General features: G+C 40.7%; 3 protein-coding genes across 6 annotated transcripts in view; all 3 read right to left on the bottom strand.

The window, feature by feature from the left end:
• The window catches only part of spire1a (spire-type actin nucleation factor 1a), a 36,491-nt gene extending 31,942 nt beyond the window's left edge, over positions 1-4,549 (bottom strand). For 2 of the 3 annotated variants that reach the window (XM_030412306.1, XM_030412307.1), the window contains exon 1: positions 3,971-4,548. In XM_030412306.1, the coding sequence (XP_030268166.1) occupies positions 3,971-4,316 (346 nt within the window). In that variant the 5' untranslated portion in view covers positions 4,317-4,548. Of the gene's footprint in view, positions 1-3,970 lie in introns of all 3 variants that reach the window. The other variant, XM_030412305.1, reaches the window with a different exon arrangement.
• A 2,079-nt stretch (positions 4,550-6,628) lies between these two features.
• Positions 6,629-11,054, bottom strand: LOC115578340 (brain and acute leukemia cytoplasmic protein). 2 transcript variants are annotated; one of them, XM_030411251.1, is made up of 3 exons: positions 10,625-11,054; positions 10,226-10,380; positions 6,629-8,030 (listed from the first exon to the last, which is right to left on the bottom strand). In XM_030411251.1, exons 1-3 carry the CDS (start codon positions 10,761-10,763, stop codon positions 7,914-7,916), a joined length of 411 nt encoding a protein of 136 aa, XP_030267111.1. In that variant the 5' UTR covers positions 10,764-11,054; the 3' UTR covers positions 6,629-7,913. The 2 variants fall into 2 exon arrangements, with proteins under 2 accessions (XP_030267111.1, XP_030267112.1); XM_030411252.1 differs by having other exon boundaries at positions 10,226-10,350; positions 10,625-11,045.
• A 1,072-nt stretch (positions 11,055-12,126) lies between these two features.
• On the bottom strand, positions 12,127-20,147 carry atp6v1c1b (ATPase H+ transporting V1 subunit C1b). The gene is made up of 13 exons (XM_030412949.1): positions 19,969-20,147; positions 18,380-18,561; positions 18,222-18,289; positions 18,052-18,137; positions 17,784-17,878; positions 17,419-17,510; positions 17,195-17,293; positions 16,763-16,831; positions 15,240-15,332; positions 14,767-14,860; positions 14,326-14,423; positions 13,142-13,265; positions 12,127-12,956 (listed from the first exon to the last, which is right to left on the bottom strand). Exons 2-13 carry the CDS (start codon positions 18,509-18,511, stop codon positions 12,858-12,860), a joined length of 1,149 nt encoding a protein of 382 aa, XP_030268809.1. The 5' UTR covers positions 18,512-18,561; positions 19,969-20,147; the 3' UTR covers positions 12,127-12,857.
• Positions 20,148-20,449: the final 302 nt, after the last annotated feature.

Raw genomic sequence — 20,449 nt, 5'->3', positions numbered from 1 at the left:
TACTGAATAATTTCCATTCCCCAACTGAACAATATTACATTTGTTACATACAGTGTTTACTTTAACCTTTGACAGCAAATCACTTGCAAAATGCGGAATGGAACACAAGGTGCCGATGACACCAACGTCAGGGGTGAAAGTACAAACACAGCGACAGATCTGCAGACTTTAACACCAGTCCGGAGTGTGATATTAGGTCACTGCACATAAATGAGACACTTTGGTCCGATGCACTTTGGTCATCTCTCTTACAAGCCAGCGCCTTTTCAGTTTTAAAATTCATCAATTGAGTAAATAAACTTCTGATTAGATCGGACTGCTCCGACTTCTATAGCTGCATTTGTTGACATTTTCTTGATACAGAGCTGGAAAATACGCGTTTCATAGCGTGGCAACAATTCTGGGCAGGTCACTATGAATAACAGCTAAGACGGGAGGAAAAAATAAACAGTCACCCACCAACACTCATCTGAGGAACACTGGGTCCTCTGTTTGTCCCAGCCGATCAGAGAGGTCTTGGCCAGGGCCCTTGTCTCTCCTAGGGAGAGTAAGCCACACAGGGCATATATGGAGTAGTGTGCAGAGTGACCCGGAGTCCCCTATTCACTAAAATATTAACCTCTCTGCTGCAAAACGGGTTTTATGGAAAGTAGGAAGGTTTTCCTCCCAGATTACATGTTAAAATAGTTGAAACTGCTCTCACTGGCCTATAATCTAATAAACAAAAACTGGAGCGCTTATTACATCCTCATTTCAACCTATTCAGTAACAAAATTTACCAGATTAAATGTGTGAATAACATTCCAGTTAAAATACTGCATGCACCAAATGTCTCTGTACTGTAGGTATGAATCATTGAAAATCTTGGGGTAAACAAGTGTCTCATCTTGATGCAGCATTAAGGCTTGGCCCTGCTCAAGGCTACGCAGAGTGGGAGTGAATACATTCTCCTCCATGCTTCATGTGAATTGATCTGAATTGAATTGACGGCAGCAGGAGCAGCAGCGAGCATCTATTCAGTCTAAAATAACACTTGACTTGGATTTGGTGCTGCTCATTAGCCCGATTCTGTTTGCCATGCATCACAGAAATACACTCTTGTGTTCCCTTTCTAGCCGCGGCAGCAGTGTAGGAGTCCAGACAGCATCCTGATACTGGAAGAGTGATCCCGTGTTGGCCGAATCAAGCCTCTTCCTTTTCACGAACTCATGCGCGGGCCATACGCAGGTTGCATAAGCATCGATTTTCTGCTGGGGGGAGTAGCCTCTTGAACTACCCGCTGAGCTACCAAAAGCTTAATAAGTCTCACGTCTCTCTCATCGCCAGACTTAATGAGAATCAGGACAGCTGTCCAAAAATACCTCAGCCACCAGCCAGAGGAGCAGCAGAGGACTCTCCCCATAATCTCCAAACTCATCTGCAGTCAGACTTTTTAAGTCTGTGCATCTAATCATCACGTTTGTTCTATTTCAAGAAGTGCCAAGATTCTCAGCAGCACTGGCTGAATGTGTTTATACCGAGTGTGTAATTTCCACACAAACTGCAAACACTGCTGGTTGGTTAAATATGCTTAGATGAAGGAGAGCTGCTTGGACTGAGGGGTTGGCTCAAGAGAGAGAGGTTTGGGGGGAGGGTATTAACCGAGGGGGAAATAAGAAGAAAGTGGCTAATAAGTTCCCAGGAGAGAGAGGACATAACCTCGGTGCCGGAGGCTTTAGGTGAGTGCTGACAGCCACACCTCCTCCTCCCACACCCATCTTTATCTCTCACATATTAATGGAATGCAGTTAAAGGGAACAAGTCTTTGAGACATGCTGTACATCTTTCTAAACACCTGAACAGGCGTACTGGAACAAGCTTTGCTCGAAGCTGTAGTCCTCTAATCTGGAACCATTTAACACCAGAGTTACCAACCAGCCCTTGAGACCCAGATGTAATGCTAGTTTTTCCAGTAGGTGATTGCTTTAAATTTTCAGTCAGTCAAAGTGTACATTTATGCAAATACACCAACATCATTTGGTCTGGGCATTATGATACAGTCCATTAAAAGGAACATTATGTAAGATTTGTCAGTTGCAGTTTGTAAACACACCATTCAAAGTTGATTGCCGAGTCAGATTCCCAGGTCAAGACGCTTTGGTTTGGCAAGCCACCAAGAACCACCTGGTCTCCGCCTGGGAATGTGACTCAGCAATTACCTGTCTTACTCCAGAATCGTTGACGCCAAGAACAAAGCAAAAGCATGAGAAAATAAGACGATACAGGCGTCGCAGTAGCTCACTTGGTAAAGCACGCAACCCTCTTATATAGGCTGTATCCTCACTACAGCGGCACAGGGTTCAAGTCCGACCCGTGGCCCCTTGCTACTCGTCATCCCCCCCTCCCTCATCCCCTTCCCTGTCATGTGTCATTGATTCTGAACGAGACTTTTTCGCAGTATCAACACACAAGTACTAGCTGTAGTTTTTTTCAGTGTCCTCTTTCCCAGCAAGTTGACAAGTCTGACGGCCTTGTTATAATTATCTTTAATCAGAAATCTAAACGCCAATCGCCGCCATATTGTGTCAAATTTCCCCGCAGTATCAAATATTGATATATTTCAAGGTACAGTATCAAAGTTAGAAATGTGCATGCACTGCTGTAACACACAGTTTTACAAGCCTAATTATAATAGTCTTTAAATAGAAATCTAAAAGCTAATCGCCTCAATGTTCTGTCAAATTTTTGGAATGTTTCGAGGTACCATATCAAAGTTAGAAATTCCAGTATCGTGACACAATTTATACCTTTAACTGCCTATCCCTCTCCATGAGTCTAGAGGTAACTTATCGTCAGGTAGAATCGGACGGAAACTGATGATTATATTTAGTAAGTGTTGGATCATTAAAATGTGAAAATATAGTAGATATCCCTAAGGTGATGACTTCATAGTGCTTGACTGATTCAAAAAACAATCCAAAAACAAAAAAGGACTATTACAACTACAAATGTTCACATTTGAGGAGACATTACCATTTAAATGTTGGCATTTTTGCAAATTAATTGTCAAGATCTTATGCTTTGATCATTACCAAAGATTCATTTTCTGTCAGTCCATTAATAAATTACACCATTAATCAGCTCCGAGTCCACGTAGAGCACAAACCTGCAGAGAAGTGGGCCTACTCTATGCTATATGCACATGCAAGCTTCCACCTTACCATTTTCTTTACCAAACTATACATTCAAACGTGTTTCCATCCTGTTAAAACCTCCCCCAGGTGCATGCAACCAACACAAAGGCACCTGCTCCCCTCACACACAGACACATGAGTTTATGCTAGTGCCTTTACCCAAAATGTCACAACACACATAATGAGGCTGTTAGCAGCAATGTGACTCATCTGTGTCTGGCTTTTTGCCCAATATTCGCTGTAGCCTCGGTGCTAGCTGCTCGTATAGGTTTTCTCTGGACTGGACCCAAGGTGCTCTGCGGTTTGAATGCATCACATGGTTCATTGTTTACTGTAGCTAACTGACCGCTGCAGCGACACAATTTTAAAAACCCAAGGAAAGCAGCCATTCTGAAACAAGCCTGCCAACACACAACACATGAAGCTATATAACATGAACTGTGTTTGTAATGTAAATGTAAGGTTCTTTTGTACGAGCAACCCCCCCGTCTGTTAATAATTCATAACACAGCTCCTTTGGTCTTTCATCCCCAGCAGCTATGCGGTGATGATGTATTATTAACAGCCGCATTGGACGTCTGTAAACAAATTCACCACATGGCTGGAAGCAGACAGCCACAACAACATGGCCTCTGTATGAGGATGCTCCGCTTGGCCTGTGAGGGATGTGGAGGAAAAATGCTTTCATTCCCGAGGAGAAAGCAGTCTTTGTCGCTTAGCTGCGCAGTGACTCAAACCAGACAAAATGTCAGTAAATCCAGACAACCTAGCTTGTCAGCTGGTGTCGGTTCGTTTACCTGTGCTGCCTTCAAAGTGCAGTTTGACAGTCCCGTCTCTCCAGATGATCACATCCCCGGGTCCCTCAATCCTTCTCGGATAGCCGACAGCCGAAGCCCCGGCAGACTTGGAGCTTTTCCTCCGATGTTTCTGCGCTAAAGTCCGACAGCACTGATAACACACCGCCCATGCCTGCTCCTCGTTTATCGGCTGGCCGTACAGTTTCAGAATTTCCTCCAAGGAGACGTCCGCGGCTCCGTCGCCGCAGTCCATGCTCACGTCCCCCGCGTTCAAATCGGCGGCGAAATTCCGGAGAATGGTCGGCGAAGTCAACATCCCGTCGTCAGTCCCCGGTCGTTTGGCCATCCTCACCTCATTATAACCACATTACGTAGAGAGAAAAACAACGAAAGGGAAGTGTCAGATAAAAACTGAGAGTCCCTCAGAGACACAAACCGACGTTAACCTCCCGATAACTGTTTAATCTGTTGAGGAGGACGAGGAGCAGCAACGGCTGAGTGAGCGACGTCTGCCTGACACAGCGCTCCGCGTGGTCCTAGTTTCCACCCGTTAACTGCACCGTGGCTGGCGGAAATGATCACAGCTTCAGCCGCAGGTGTGTAAACCAAACTCCATATAAAAAAACATCAAATTAACACACCTGCAATCACTGCGCTGTGAGCCAATATATTATCATTGATATATACTGAGCGAATACCAGTGGTATATCTTTAAGCATTTTAAGACATTGACACCCTTCTTAAATTATACTGGTTAACAGTGAAATTTTGGGGTTATAAGGTAGGATATTTATTAATTAATATATTGAGGATATTTGTTTGTATTACTATTTATTCTTAAATCAGCCCGTATTGGCTGGTAATCAGCTCTTACTTCTCTCAAGGTGTGTCTTTGGTTGCATCTTCCAGGTTAATACAACTCAAAGAAAGTTAGGGATATTGGGATATTTTAGTGTTTCACTCGCTTGTTTATTCTGTGACATATCTGATTTTTTATTTCATGTTTTGTAACTATTTTTTGTCCCCAAAAATAATGCAACACATTTCAATTCTATTGTATATCAATGCATGTGCATATATCCACCCATATCTCAATATCCCTAACTTCTTTTGAGTAGTTTAGTTCTTGTGGCCAATGTGTATTATTGGTATTTTTTGAATCTGTCTGTTTGTGTTTATATGATGAAAAAAAACACATATTACACATATTGTTTTTAAATATCCCCAAATATTGGCCATGTTGACTGAGTGCACCTGGGATTAAAATGGACATTATACTAGGGCTCATAAAGGTGGAAAAGTAACTTTTTACTTTGTCATGAAACTTTGAAGTATAAGTTATTACATTTCCTGTTACTTGAAACCTCTGCTCAGATTTTATTTGGCAGCTGTACTCTTCAGGCTACATGATATGGGATTTTTTTTTTTTTTTTTTTGTACAAATATTTACAAAATCAGCTTATAGTGTAAGGTATTGGAATTTATATGAATATATATAAATATATATATATATATATATATATATATATATATATATTTATATATATATATATATAATATATTATATATATATATATTTAATGTTATCCGTCCAATTTACTTATCTTCAGTTCATTCTTTATAATCTAATTCAAAGAGCTCTCTAAAATGTTATTATCCTTTTGACCTCGGAACTACTGTGTTCTATTAATGTCGACCATTGTTAATGAATCATCTACCCAAATTAACGAAGCCTATTAAAAGTCTGTTTTAAGTGTTACTTTGAACAGTGGTTACAACTAGCCTGAATCTCAACCATCTATTCTACAGCATTGGGATGGTACTTAAATGTGAACACTTCATTGAAATTAAACAGCTACTATAACGGGCTACAATGAATAGCCTATATCAATATGACAGTGACAGGGAAATGAGCCTGATTTTGGTTTTGAAACCTTCACTGTGAAAACCTAAAATAAACTTTTAAGTTTCAAGTTTCGACAGCAGGAATTTTGAACGATATATATATATATATTTTTTTTTTTGCAATACTGCTCCAGTTAAGTAACTACAGTATGTTTATACTTACCATTCATTGTCTCTGATTAATATCCAATCGTGCTCATCAGTGTTGAAAGTGGGTTGCGATCACTACTTCTCTTCAAGTGACACATATTTTCTTTACCACAGCTCCATCTTCTGCTGACTGTGATGTAGCTCACATCTGATGATCAAGGATTTTATGTCGGAGTATTCAACATAAGTGTCAACAAATATTTATCTTATCATACTACATTATCAGTCAGAGCTTACAGACAAATGGCTGCTGTCCTGTTCTGATAGACCTAACAAAGTTCAGAATTGTTAATATTTCACTGTGAACAATGAAAATAAAACTATTAGGTAATGGCTAAAATTTCACAAAAGGGATGTCAGGTGATGTATCTTACTTAATGCAAACAAAATACAGTATTACGCTATTATATAGCCAATTATAGATAGGTATTTGTCTAATGTCTACATATTCAGTGGAAATTATGGATTAACCTACAATAAATACATATTCCACTGGTTGAAAAATGATTGTCATATCCATGCTCTTGGTACCAAGGTTTGTGTCTGTAGGCTTATTGATTCTGCTGTAGCTCATGAGAAATGACTGCACATATCACTCCGTCCTGGGTTTTACAACTTAAGAAGCTGACAACAACTTTAATTCAAACAAGGAAAGAAAACTTGGCAGATCCTGTGTTAAAATGCTTTCCATCACAAAAGTTGGCCTTTACACATTTCAACTCATGACAAGCAACAGTTATCAGAAGCATAAAATGTTTTTCCCTCAGAATACTCTAAAGCAAAATCTGTAACATCCTTTATCAAATGAATGGCTTTCTTGAGGCATTTGTCGTCAGTAATGATCCTCTTGAGGTCCCAGCTGGTCAGCTGCACCATCTGCTGGCCACAAATGTCACTTGCATCCTGAATCACCTGCTGAATGTACTTTTGTAGTGCAGTTGCTGTATTTTCATGTGTTCCAGCAAGGGCAAAATATTTTATTTCAGACAGATTGCTTCTTTTTTCTTTGTTGCTTTTTTTCGTAATGCTCGGCTGGATTTGTCGCAATCCAAGAATTTCGCTGAACCAAATTGAGATTAATACATGCAGATCGGTGTAAGCCACTCAAATAACACATCATAATAATCGTATAACACAACAGAAACACGTAACACTAAACAAATTTTAAATAGAAAAACGTACCGTGAACACAGGAGCGGTTCAGATCAAGATGAACTGTAGGCACATGCGGGTGTGTTTGTTTCTTTTTTCTTGCAAAGACTGAAGAAAAAAAAAGTCTTCAGCCCTCAAGCTTCAAACCTCTAAATCTCAGTTTCTAAACAGCACTTCAGGGTCTTCTTAAAAGAATATAATTTACAGCATCGACTGAGGTTAAACAGCATCGTCATTGGTTCCCACACTATCGTTTCTCATTCTCAACAAAAGGAATATACTTGCACACAGAACTGAAGCAGGCTCACTGGGACAGCCCCACACAGAAAACATTTGATGTGCAGATTGTGATTATCATGTGCATATGGGACGGTCTCCTCTTGTCTTTCTCAACACTGGCTTGAACACAGTGACACAATCCCCTGACCGGCACCATAAGCGTGCGGAGAAAAAGCATGGTGGAGGGCATGAACACTGTTTGTGACCCATTCTCTGCTTCGCACATGCATTTGCAATGGCACAACAAAGATGCAGCATCCCGAGATCTTTGGATGGAGGACATATGCAGGCGCTTATGTTGTATACCGCTGAGGTCGACGGACAAGAATCCTGCAACAGGTCCCTCGCAAACATCATCCACACACTTCCTGTAAATCACCATCCGGTCTCACGGTGAACTGCTCGCAGCTCCGGCCACCTTCCTCCTCACAGAGGCTCGTCTTGTCTTCGTCTTGCATCAGACACACTCCACCGGTTCAGCATCTCCACTGCCGCCGATGCTGACGGGCTGCCCGTCCTTAGACAGAGCGCCACCCTCCTTTGATGCCCTCCTTTTGGAGTCGCGAGCAGTTTGCTGTGAAAAAGATTTTTGAATGTCATTTAAATATCACCACGCTGGACAAGGAGTGAGTGGGCACAGACGTCCAACCGAGCACTGAGTCACTGCGGCTCTGCCCGTAAGGTGAAGGTTAAATAAATGAAACACAACAGTCTAGCTCCTGAAAATGTCTTTTCTTAGGTCAAAGGAATCTATTTCTCAGATCTGTGTCTTTCTCAGTGTGTGTGTGTGTGTGTGCACTCAAGTGTCTTTTCTGTAGTTAGCTCTCATGACAGAAGATAAAGCAAACAGAAGATGTCACGGCAAGGCACGTCCCTAAGAATCATGAACATTTTCATATAATTCATCACTCTCAAGGCTGTTTCTCACAGTGTAAAGCCTCCTTACAGATCTACAATATCAGTATTTAAGATGTGCGGCAAAATTGCACTGGGTGAGCTGTTTGGTCGCCAAAACGGGGAAAAATGTTTCAAGATGACCTCCGCGAATGTCTTGTTCAGTCCACACCCCAAAGATGTTTCATTTGCTGTCAAAGAGGGGTAAAGAAACCGGAAGATATCACGGTTTAAGAATGTGGGGTCAGAGAACGTTGACTTTTTTTCTTTGAGAGAATCACTCAAACCAGTTAATCGACTGTTTGAATTGGTGGGGATTCATCTGATCATTGATAACCAAACGATCGATCAATGCATCTCTTCTGCAATCAGAGGAAATGAATAAATGCATGTGAAACTGAGTCTTCTCCTCCTTATGGATTAATTCCATAATATAAATCACATGATTTTATTATAAAATCTAAGATAAAGGGAATTATAACTCTCAGTCTTTTACTTCCATATTTCATCCAATTGTTAGCCTTACACAAAGAGATGTTCACTTAAATAATTGACGATGGGGTGGCTGTCGTTTATTTTTGCAATTAATCATTAAGTCATCATCTTTGGACGCTCACCTTTGTCTCCACTGAATCCAAACATATCCAGTTTCATGTCACATATGACAAAAAGCAGCAACTCTATAATTTCATCAAACTAGTTTGCACGTGAACACATAGTATACAGTGATACTGAAGTGTTTATACTGTAGAATACGCATGGTTGTAGTCTAGCTTTAGCCTGTTACCTGCCATCCGTCCTACCTTCCCTTCCCTCATATTTTCTGCTCCTGTTATGTGTCTTTGTGACGACTTTTTTATGCAGCCTTTTTGCCAGATCTGTTTTGGAAAAGTTGGGGACCTAAATAACCTGCTTAAATAAAGGTTAAACAAAGGTTAAAAAATGTCCACTGCATTTAAATATATTAAGGGCTACTCTCTGATTCTGCAGAGGAATCTGACTTTTTAAAGGACGAGCTTACCCAAAAATGAGTATTCTGTCATTATCTACTAGTTTCGTCATCCACAAAACATTTCTGGAGCTTCATGGCAAAACAGCGTTGAGGCGCTCTTCTTAACCTCTGAAGTAGACTTTTCAGGACTTTTCTGAGACTTGAATAACACAGAACCCATCTACTTCAGCAGTGATGTGCACAAGGGGGGGGGGCTCAATTGTTGAAAAACGCGCACGTGCCCTCCTGGTAACCAAAACGTGTGCTAAAGTGCCCTCTTGGGAGCCAAAAAAGCGTGTCAAAGTGCCCTCTTTGTTGGCAAAACACACTAAACTGCCCCCTTGGCTGGTTAAAACATGATAAACTGCCCTCTTGGGAGCCAAAACTCACGCCAAAGTGCCCTCTTGGGAGCCAAAGCTCGTGCTAAAGTGCCCTCTTGGGAGCCAAAACTGGGGCTAAAGTGCCCTCTTGGGAGCCAAAACACGCACTAAAGTGCCCTCTTGGGAGCCAAAACTTGCGCTAAAGTGCCCTCTTGGGAGCCAAAACACGTGTTAAAGTGCCCTTCTTTTCGCCCCTGCCCTTCAAAAAGTCTGTGCACGCCACTGTACTTCAGTAGTTTAGGAGAATGCTGCAACACTGTTTTGCTGTGAAGCTCCGGACTTGTTTGTGGACTACGAAAGTTTACCCGACTTTCCATCAGCACCTGAAGGGAGTAGATACTGACTGGATTTTTTTTTATTTTTTTGGGGGGTGAAACCTATCCTTTAAACAGTGCAGCTGACAGGTTGTTATGTCCATGATATTACATATATGTAAAGACAGAAGCTGATGGAGTTGGTATGGAGCGGTCACACATGCTTATACCGGCTCCCAGTAACACCTACATCAGTGATGGAGCGCCTGGGTCTCCTCTGGTGGTTGGAGGCGGTGGATGCGAGGGCCTGCTTCCCACACTGGGTGCCTGTGTTCACCATCCTCTTCTCCCGCAGGCTGGCCTCCAGAGCTTTACCTTTGGACGACAGTTGAGCCTTGCTCATCACTTGAGACAAAAACCAGACTCTTAGAGGCAAAGAGAGACACGGTACCTGCACACACTGCTCAGTGAGGGAGCTGTCAGTTGTGTTTTGAGGGCTTCATTTCGCCTCCTCATGAGCCCTGCGTGTGGTGTGTAGTACTGAAAGAGCTTGTGTTTTGATTTGGAGTGTGGCCTGTTAAGCATGCAGTGGATATTCTGTTGTATTTTCAAGGTAACAAAAAGGAATAAAAAGGCGAGTGGCTCTTACTGGTAGCTACTGGTAAAGAGGTCTCCACGTCCGTGTTGGTGAGCCACGTCGACTCCGTTTCCCTGGTCCAGCTCTCATGGTACCTCGGCTCGATGATCGCGTCCGCCCGACTGCCTCCGCAACCCATCGGGAAAATCATCCACGGCAGGTGCAGCTGACACGGGCTAAACACGGCTCGGTTCCCCTCACAGCCGCCGCAGCATCCTCCCCCGGCGTCTCTACTGCAGCTCCATCCGTGTGTCCGTCTCCATCATCAGTCTTTAGCTGCTGCCGCTGCTGCTGCTGCTGCTGCTGCTGGAGGAGGTGGTGGTGTTGGTTGTGGAGGTTGGTGCTGCTCTCCACAGACAGCAGCTGACCAGCATTAACACACACACACAGCAGATATCTGCGTCATCCACAGATGAGGAGAGGAGGGGAGTCAAACCCGCTCCCAAGTCTGGCCGCTGATTGGCTGAGAGGGGAACCAACTCCATCATCATCAGCAGCAGTAGCAGCATCATCAGCATCATGCAAATATGAAACAATACCAATCAAAATCATAGTCGTAACATCACAACACCTTACTTTCCCCCCTCTATATAGTACCATCACACATGATTAATATCTATAATTTATTCCACTTTAATGTAGATGTATGCAGGTATAAAGATATTTTCGGAATGCCTGTTTAGTGTTTGTCAACAATTCTCCTATGAAGAAAGATTTTATATTACCCTCATATTACCGGCTGAGTACATATAAGATATGTAAAATATAAGTTCTATGACATACGTTTAATGTAAAGGGTCACATGTAAAATGAATGAATGAATGAATGCTTGAAAAATATATTACACTTGAAGCACTAGTCATTAAAACCCTTTGTATGTTTGAAAAGGAGTAGGAAGAAGCCCAAAACAAAATGTATCGTCAACATTTTTCTATCATGTTGAGCCAATGTGTATAAAATACCTATTAAACATATATAAATGAATAAATGTAATTAAATAAATAATAAAATAAATACAGAAATATAAATAACGAGAGAAAATTATATAGAAAAATAACTTAACCATAACATTAACTCTGATTTAATTGCAGGGGAACAATTGAGGAGAAGCAAGAACAAAATGCAGGGCTTTTACAATAATTGATCCAGCACGTTATTGTCAATACTAATAAGTTGGTCATCAATGTATTTTGGTCCAGATGCTCCGAGAACTCCTCCCTGAAGTGGTCCATTCACGGCCCATTGGAGCAGTCTTCCAGAGGAAGAACAAACAAACACCAGCCACGGGGATTTTTTAAGACATCAATTAGATACAACTTAATAGAACACTGTAAAGGGAGATCTACTAGTTAGTATTACAAAACAATCTATTCAATAAGTATCTAATGGAGTGAAATATACAGATTGGGAAAAGAGAAATTATAGAACCATTTGAGGTTGTTGTTTTTTATCAGCCTGAGGAGGTTCACAAACCTTTATTCTGCAGGTAAGAAGCACAGTGAGTCAACTGTATGTATATTTCACATAGAGACTTTATTTTTCACATGTATTTAAATATGTGGTTCAATTCTCAGTTATACTGACAATACAGTATTTGCACATAGACCTATAATTATTTTTCTCAAACTGCTTAATATACAGAAATCATAGGAGCATACCATCAGCGAACATATTGCTCTTATATACTTGGGTGGGGGAAACGATGGTCAACATCTACTTGTAAACAGACATCTCTTACATGGAGCTAAAAACACGTCACAGACCAAAAGCAAACACACCGATTTTAGAGGCTTTAAATAAATACTATACTTCACATACATTTATTTTTTCCCCCTTGTTTTCCCCTCACATGTACCGTTTCTGTTGCATTAAATAAAGAAGGGTGACCGGAAGAAATAAAAAAAAAAAAAACATTTCATGTCATGACATGTCCTCTGATGCCATGAGGGAATGCTAACCATTATGGAGGGAACAAACTGGGAAGCGATTCACCTCAACAGCGTGGTACAAAGATGAGCGCCCGTGCTGGTTGTTGAAGAGAAGTTCGACAACCTATTTAACATGGACAAGGAATGTAACAGCAAGGGAACGAGGATGAGACCACAAAAGATGGGGAAAAAAACAGGATGAACACAGTCATAATAAATTAAAGCTTGGGGATGTGAATATGTCACATCAGTTAGACTGCACTCAAAGAAACTGAGATGATGATGAAGATGATGATGATGATGATGATGATGGCAATCTAGACTTTGAAGTCCAGCAGGTTGCAGTCGATCTTGTAGTAAACATAGGGGTAATACTCCTGCTGGCTCAGATTCAGCCCTGGGATGTCCATAGAGGCCTGCAGGCAAACAGAGACGCACAGTTTCACACACACACACACACACACACACACACACAGTGAAAAGTTAGGAGAATGTAGGTTTAACAGGCCTATGATGTTAAGGAAGAACGATCAGGACAGCCTGGGATAGGATTAATATAAATGTTACACAGCTAAATGCCCTCCAGTAATTTTAGACTTACATCAATGATGGCAGCACTGCTGTCCAGGTGTTTGTACAGGTCGTACAGCACCTCCCTCAGCTTCTTCATGTTCTTTTTGTTGGGCTGGAGAAGCATGGCCTGGAAGTTCACTGGCAGCCCATATCTATGATCACAACAAGTTTCACACATTAAACACATTTCATATTAAAGGGACAGTGTTGGTCATTTGCAATGGGGTTATAGGAGGTGCTTTTCCATTGTTGATGAATGACATGGACAGGCTCAGCAGCATATCAAATTCAAGCCACCCTACAAAAGACCCCCTTAAAAACAAAAATCAACATTAGTTTAAGTGTACGCTATTATTAGAATATTGTCATGGTATGTCTAGTATAACTGAAATGAATTTGTAATTTTATGGATATTTTTCGCTCTCTATTTGTTTATTGTGTCTTTTCTTTGTTTCTTTCCCTTTTTTGCTTTTTTTTCTCTTTTCTTTTTCTATTAGTTAATCTGTTTTAGTGATTTTGTATTGAGGGGGAGGATTTTATAAAAGCACTTTGGGCTTCTTTTCCTCTCCTTCACAAATATTTGCCTTTGTATTATGAAATATAATTCCTGTTTTTATCATTGTGCATATGAATAAATCAAAAATAATAATAAAAAAAAGTTTTATCTTGCAATCAGGCAGCCTTCTCTGACAGGGGTCTGAAGCCATAATACCGCTCTCTCAAAAGCCGCCAGACTCCTTTGACAAATACAGTAATTTTGCTTTGCAGAACGCAAGAATTGCTGGTCTACCACTGCCTCAACTGCTTAGTTTGTTAGTGTTATTGTGTGACTAACCGATTGCTCCTGTGTTCGTCGAGGTACAGTTATTGTTTATGGCAAAGGAGTCTGGTTGCTTTGACGAGAGGCTAGACGGATAGAACGGCTTCAGTTTCACGTCTACGAGGGCTGTATGACAGCAAGGTAAAGCAGTAAAAATATCATAAATAAAGTGTACACTTTAACTGATGCTGATTATTTCAGGAGCACATTGCTTAGCTTCCGTCCCAGTGCTGCTGCTGCTGCTGCCCCCTTACAACCCCACATACAAAAAAAAAAAACCCTGAACTATCTCTTTAAAAGGATGGATGGATGGATGAGTGCAAAAATGATTGAAAAACATCAAACTTGCCCTCACCAAAGTATGTCAAACGTAGCAGGTCTAGTTCGCTTACCTCAACACTGACTCCACAAACACACGCAGAGCTTTTATGTGAATCCAGGCGATGAAGGCTTCGCTGAAATTCACTTTCAGCCATCGTACCAAAGGCCCCTGAGTGGACAGACACAGCATTTTGATCATTTGTCATAAAGATAAAAGACCTGTCAACTTTCTGAAACATAACATTTCCATTTTAATTTAATTCTAATTTAATTTAATTTAATTTTAAATGAATGAATTCCTTATAAATTAACAGCATGACAGTTTCAGTCTTTCATCCATTATTTAAGACTGGCTGCAGGACCGTGTGTGCTCAAATCAAACATCAATAACAGATAAATATACATCTGTAGCCCAAACACTTATGGAACGAAGCATTCTTATTGAACTCCATTAACTTCTTCCTACCCTACTTAGTCAATAGCTCAAATTGTTAAGGAAACAACAGTCGTACAAACTGTTTCTTCTTGTCAGTGGACAAACGTGTCATCTCCTCTTTGTCCGCCTTCATCTCCTCCTCGTTGTACTGGAAATCACGCACGGTAAATCTAGGTTGGGACACACAGCAGAGGGCTGGCAATCAGCTGTCAGCAGACACAGACATGAAGGACAAACACATTCAAGAGCACTCCTGATAACAGGCTACATACGAACACACGGGAAACATAAAGACACAGTGAGATCCCCTCCGTCATGCTTATTGGAGACAGTCGAGGGCCGACACAATCGTGTTCATTATGGGGTCTTTTTATAGAGCCCACTTATATCATGAGGTGCCATTACTACCGTTTATCTAAAGGGATTTAAAAAAAAAAAAAAAAACACAGCCCACAACTGAAACACAGCTCAATACTACCACTAGCAAGTTTCACACATCGCACTCTTTTTTTATATTCTTCGGGGAAAAAGTGGAATTGAATAATGTACTTGTTTTCTCTGGCCTTGTGCTTGAAGTCATCTATAGCCTTCCTGAAGAGAGTGACACTGAAGAGGCCGCTGTCGTTGTCTTCAAACAGCAGCCTGGAGGACACGAGAGGACAGATCAACACGAGAGCTGGATACGCTCAGTACGGTTGACACATTTCAGCAGGTTCTCACATACAGAATGACATCCTCACTTCGGTTTCTGGTTACTTCACAGATTTTGATTATTTACACATAAAATTGGATAGAGGGAGACAATTAATAACATGGGTTACTCAATTTTCTCTGTTCCATTTATCAACACTGTAAACGATGGTTAGGAATTGGTCAACGGTGCAACTTGCAATTGGTTGCCAAAGATAAGTCTACATGAAATTACAGTTAAAATTCCATATCCACAAACAAATCCACTTTTTTTTTTTCTTTTTTTTAGTACATTTGGTGTCACCAGCTACTCCATTAGTACGAGTCACTAATGCAGAAAAATGTACAAGATCTCCCTCCCTCGCTTTCCACTTACAAACACTTTATTGTTGTTGTTATATATTGTTGCAATAAACGCAATAAATAACCCAACTGTTCTTTCTGGAACATAACCTATAGATATTATATTACAAGTATCTGCAATTAAGGCTGGAGTTTTCATTACCAAACTCTGTCCCGGGCTCTGTATGCACAAGCCATTCTCAGAACCTCTGCTGCTTTAGCTGGTCCAACTTGTTTCCCCATTTCCAGATCATATTGGCTAGCTAAGTCGCTAGTGTAAAAATGTTGGCAGCTTATGTTTGTGCAAACCACTGACCACTTCACATTTCTACACGTCATGGACTACGTGCCATTTCGACATTTCTACGAAACGTCTCATATCACGTTCACATTACGTGTGTAATACATGACTGTCATGTCCGGAGGTGGGTGGAACAGTGTTGGATTTTACAGGTGAGAAGGCTTCGGTTGGTAGAGTGGTAAGTGTGAAACCGCTGGACATGTTTGACAAAGGACAACGGCATTTAACATTTGTAAATCTGACATCGCTGGATATTTTTAAGGAGACCTCAAGTTAATCTCCAGACTTGCTTATGGCCGTCAAAACAGGTATTTTAAGTCAAAATGTGATCTTTTCCTACCCCTAACCAAGTAGATTTACACATAGAAATGTATCATTTCAGTACATCTGGGGTTTGCAGAAACATATATTGCAACATTTATTCTGGCTACCGGGTCACATCAGTTTACTTATACAGGTTAGACCTTTACTGTTGCCTATTTTCAAATCCATGTGCTTTTTACAGGTAAACCATTGTGATTTATATGGACACAAGCAACCATCTACACATTCCAAAAATAACTACTGGCATTCAGCTGCAGTGGCAGATTAGAAATGTTTTATAACTGTCTGTATGTGGCACATTGCACATGACATTAACCAAAAAAGTATAGACACAGAGCAAAACTGCCTCCTTCCTATAGACGATCATTCATGCATCTCGCAAAATAAATGAACTGAATCATCCGTTTGTCCTTACTTAGTGGAGCGTGGCACCACCATTTCTGACAGGGTTTCATACGTCTTCTGCCAGTCTCCATAGCCTGTCCTGGTGACGTGGGAAAGGGGAAAGATGACAATAATAGATTATACATACTAACTTTCAGGTTTATTTCAATATTGATGTGTGGAAATGTTATTCAGTGCGGTTTGATCATTTCCATGGCCAAAACTCAGTCAGTTTTAAGGGTGACTGTGAAATTCTTTTCACTGGAAGTGAGCTACCCATTGTACCTTGCATTACACCTTTAAAGAGATTCATTATCAGAAATATTAGATTCCTGCAAAATAATGTCGCTGTAGTTAGGAGAAGAGCTCTATCAGATCTGCCATGGATACAATGACATTGAGAACTGAGAATTGCCACGTCACCGCATATTGAATATATAGATACTATAGATACTCTACTTACTTTGGGACAACCACCAGCATGGTAATCAGGTACTCTGAGTCCAGTACAAAGTCCTCTTTCTTCACTATGTCAGCCAAACTCCTGGTCAACAAGCTCCCCCTAAAGGACGTCACACGCAGGTCAGACTGTTAGGCAGCTTTGATCCAAATAAAATGTTTCCTACATTTATAGGAACATTTCTAAATGATTTCCAAACTTTTGAGCAGACTTGCAAGATTACTCACGCATTCTTCCTCTCCAGGTTCTGCAGGTTTCCCTTCAGGTTGTTGTAGGCTGAAGCTCTGGCCTTCAGGTCGTTGTCGATCTGAGTTGCTTGCTAAAAATAAGAGGATGAATACAATAGAGCACTCTTTCTGGTACCGAACATACAGGATATTATATAATAATATAATAATCTAACAATGTCGATATATTATATGTTTACAGTGTTTGTCTATGTGCTGTGGTTTTTCTCTGTAATCGTCTGCTCAGCAAGCAAAGTGATCTTAATGTCAGTAATACTGCCCGATTAAAAATATATATATACACACACACAAAAGCGAAGAATATCAAACATCATGTCTACAGCTGATCAGATTTGCCAACATACCTTGGAGATGATCTCAGAGATGTTTTTCAGTGACTGTTTGATTGGATACTTTGCCATGTCCCACTGAAATCTGGTGATATAGGTGACGAGGTCGACTGAAGAGAGTGAAAAAGACAAATTACAGTCATCAGCATTAATCACATTCATTCACTGTGTTGTAATGATGACTGTATATCTGTATGCGAGGTAATCGATCATGTCTCTCTACCATCTGCTTCACCTCATGTCTGTCAGCTGCTGAAGAGAGCGAATGTCTGATGATTATTACCTCCATTAGCAAGCAGGTTCTCCTGGACTTTGTCTCGGCTGTCCTCCAGAACATCGGCCATGTACTGAGCGACCTTCTTCACCACGCTGAAACACAACACCGGGTGTGGAGAGATCAATGCAAGGGGTCAGAAGTAAACACAGGACCATCTTGTTAATCTCAAACCTTACCTTTCCACAAAAGTGTCAAGTTTAGCGAGTTCGTCCGACAAACCCACCAAGACGTCTAGTGTACCGACCTGTTTGAGACAAAACACACAAAAATATGAACCACTGCGACTACTTGTGGGTGGACTCCCTGTGGTGGGCGCACAGATGACATGTCTGACCTTCAGATCGGGGATGTTGAACTTGTTGTTAACAGACAGGTTGTTGGTGCGTGTGGTGGCCACCATCAGCTTGTCCCAGGTCTGCTGGCACGTCTTCTCCCCCGGAGCGGAGATCAACCAGAATTCTGTCATGGCTGCTGGTCAAGAGGTTTGTTTACCGAGTCTTTGATGAGAGGAAGTCACTGAGGGTGAAGTAGGAGAGAGAATGTTGGCAGAGTTCTATTGTGACTTGAATGAATTTTTTTTATTTTTTGGAGGGATACCAGAAGATAATAAAACATTTTCAGCCATCAGAAACCTTGCTGTATAATTTAGTCATGGTCGCTATTCCTTGAATGTCTCCAGATGTAAAAAGTCATTGTTGGGCAATGTTTACAATCCCTGGGGAGGAATTCTTTATGGTCAGTTGGATTTTTATATGATTGAATGAATTTGTTTGTTTGAAATTTAAGAAATTCATTCTTGACATGTATTTTAACCAATAAAGAGTTCCTCAACTGATATTCCAAATATATTACTTTATCACAATATAAAAGATATATTGTAAAATGATGTACCTTGTGTATATATATATATTAACAGATGTCACTTCTGAGTATTTGAACAGTGTCAGTACTTATTTTCCACATTGATATACCAGCTGGACTTACTCGCTTTTTCATTAAATTTACAATACGTTATCATAAGACACAATGTGCTGCGCTGCGCTTCATTGTTCTCGTAGGGAAATTTGTCCTGGGCATGACACATGCAACGCTCCAATGTACACAGAGGCCCACCACCTCTCACTACTCTCCTAACTATGGTCAGAAGTAAATTCACTTACTGACACACAGTACACAAGCATATTTATATCACTCTTTCTAATACAAATCTAAAATGTTTTGCTGTCAATGTTGCAACATTTTGCCTCTAGGTATCAAAACTGGACTGAATATTGGTGTTTTTTTTACGGTATTGTATATAAGTAGTAGTAACCACACTAGTATGGTTGTAGGATTGTATTTGCTGCCAATACTGTGGTCCACAAACTTAAGCAACATTTCAATTTGCATGACTTTTTTGGCTTGTAAGTAGAGTATTTTCCACATTATGCGCTTACCACTGTTGCTGAAGTCAAGAGTACTGTTCCACTTCTGCATAAGGTTTAAGTGTCCCTACGTGAATCAGAGTCATAATATGGAGCCCTGTGTTCCTCTTTTGACTTCTATTTTGCCTCTGATTCATGAACTTCCTCACATTTACCCACGGCTGGAATATGTACCCTGCACTTACTATCTGCATAAAGACAGACTGAACAGACAGACAGGTCTCCACGTCTGCTGATTGACTGTCATATGATCAGTGTCTGCTCTGTACAACACATGCTAATGAAGCTCCGCCTCTTAATTAAAACACAGAGAACATCACATGACAACACACTGCTGCTCTTTAGTTTTGATTTGTCAATTATTTTCTGTTAAAAATCCCTGACAGGCAGTAAAATTAACCTGGGTCATACATGGTTAAATCCAGTGTTAGCATGCTGCTGACAGCATTGCAGTCTCACGCTGTCACGACGTCAATACTCGGTGTATTCTCGTACTCACCGGCGTGTTTAATGTCGTTAGTGTTTGGTCCACACGGTGTAATTCAGTTAAATTGTCGCAGTTTTCCATACATAGCGCAGACAACAGCAGGTTTTCGTCTCAATGGTCCTTCAACATAGCATCTCACTCACAGTCAGCTGATCAGGCCAATAGTTGTGCGCCTGCGCAAACGCTTCTGTGCTGCGCACTGAGCTGCCTTCCCGTGACAGAAAAGGCCTCGTTAGGTTCAATGTCCGACTGTAAAATAATAATAATAATACCGGAATATTCATGAATATATAAATCTATGGGCATAATTAGTAGGTTCAGTTGGCTAAAGTGATGTTTTATATATATATATATATATATATATATATATATATATATATATATATATATATATAGATAGATAGATAGATAGATAGATAGATAGATAGATAGATTGATATAGATATAAATAGATAGATAGATAGATAGATAGATAGATAGATAGATAGATAGA

This window comes from Sparus aurata, chromosome 3 (assembly GCF_900880675.1).
Source record: "Sparus aurata chromosome 3, fSpaAur1.1, whole genome shotgun sequence".
Lineage (NCBI taxonomy): Eukaryota > Metazoa > Chordata > Actinopteri > Spariformes > Sparidae > Sparus > Sparus aurata.
The sequence above is the reverse complement of the archived record's forward strand: the minus strand, read 5'-3'. Positions and strand labels throughout refer to the sequence as shown.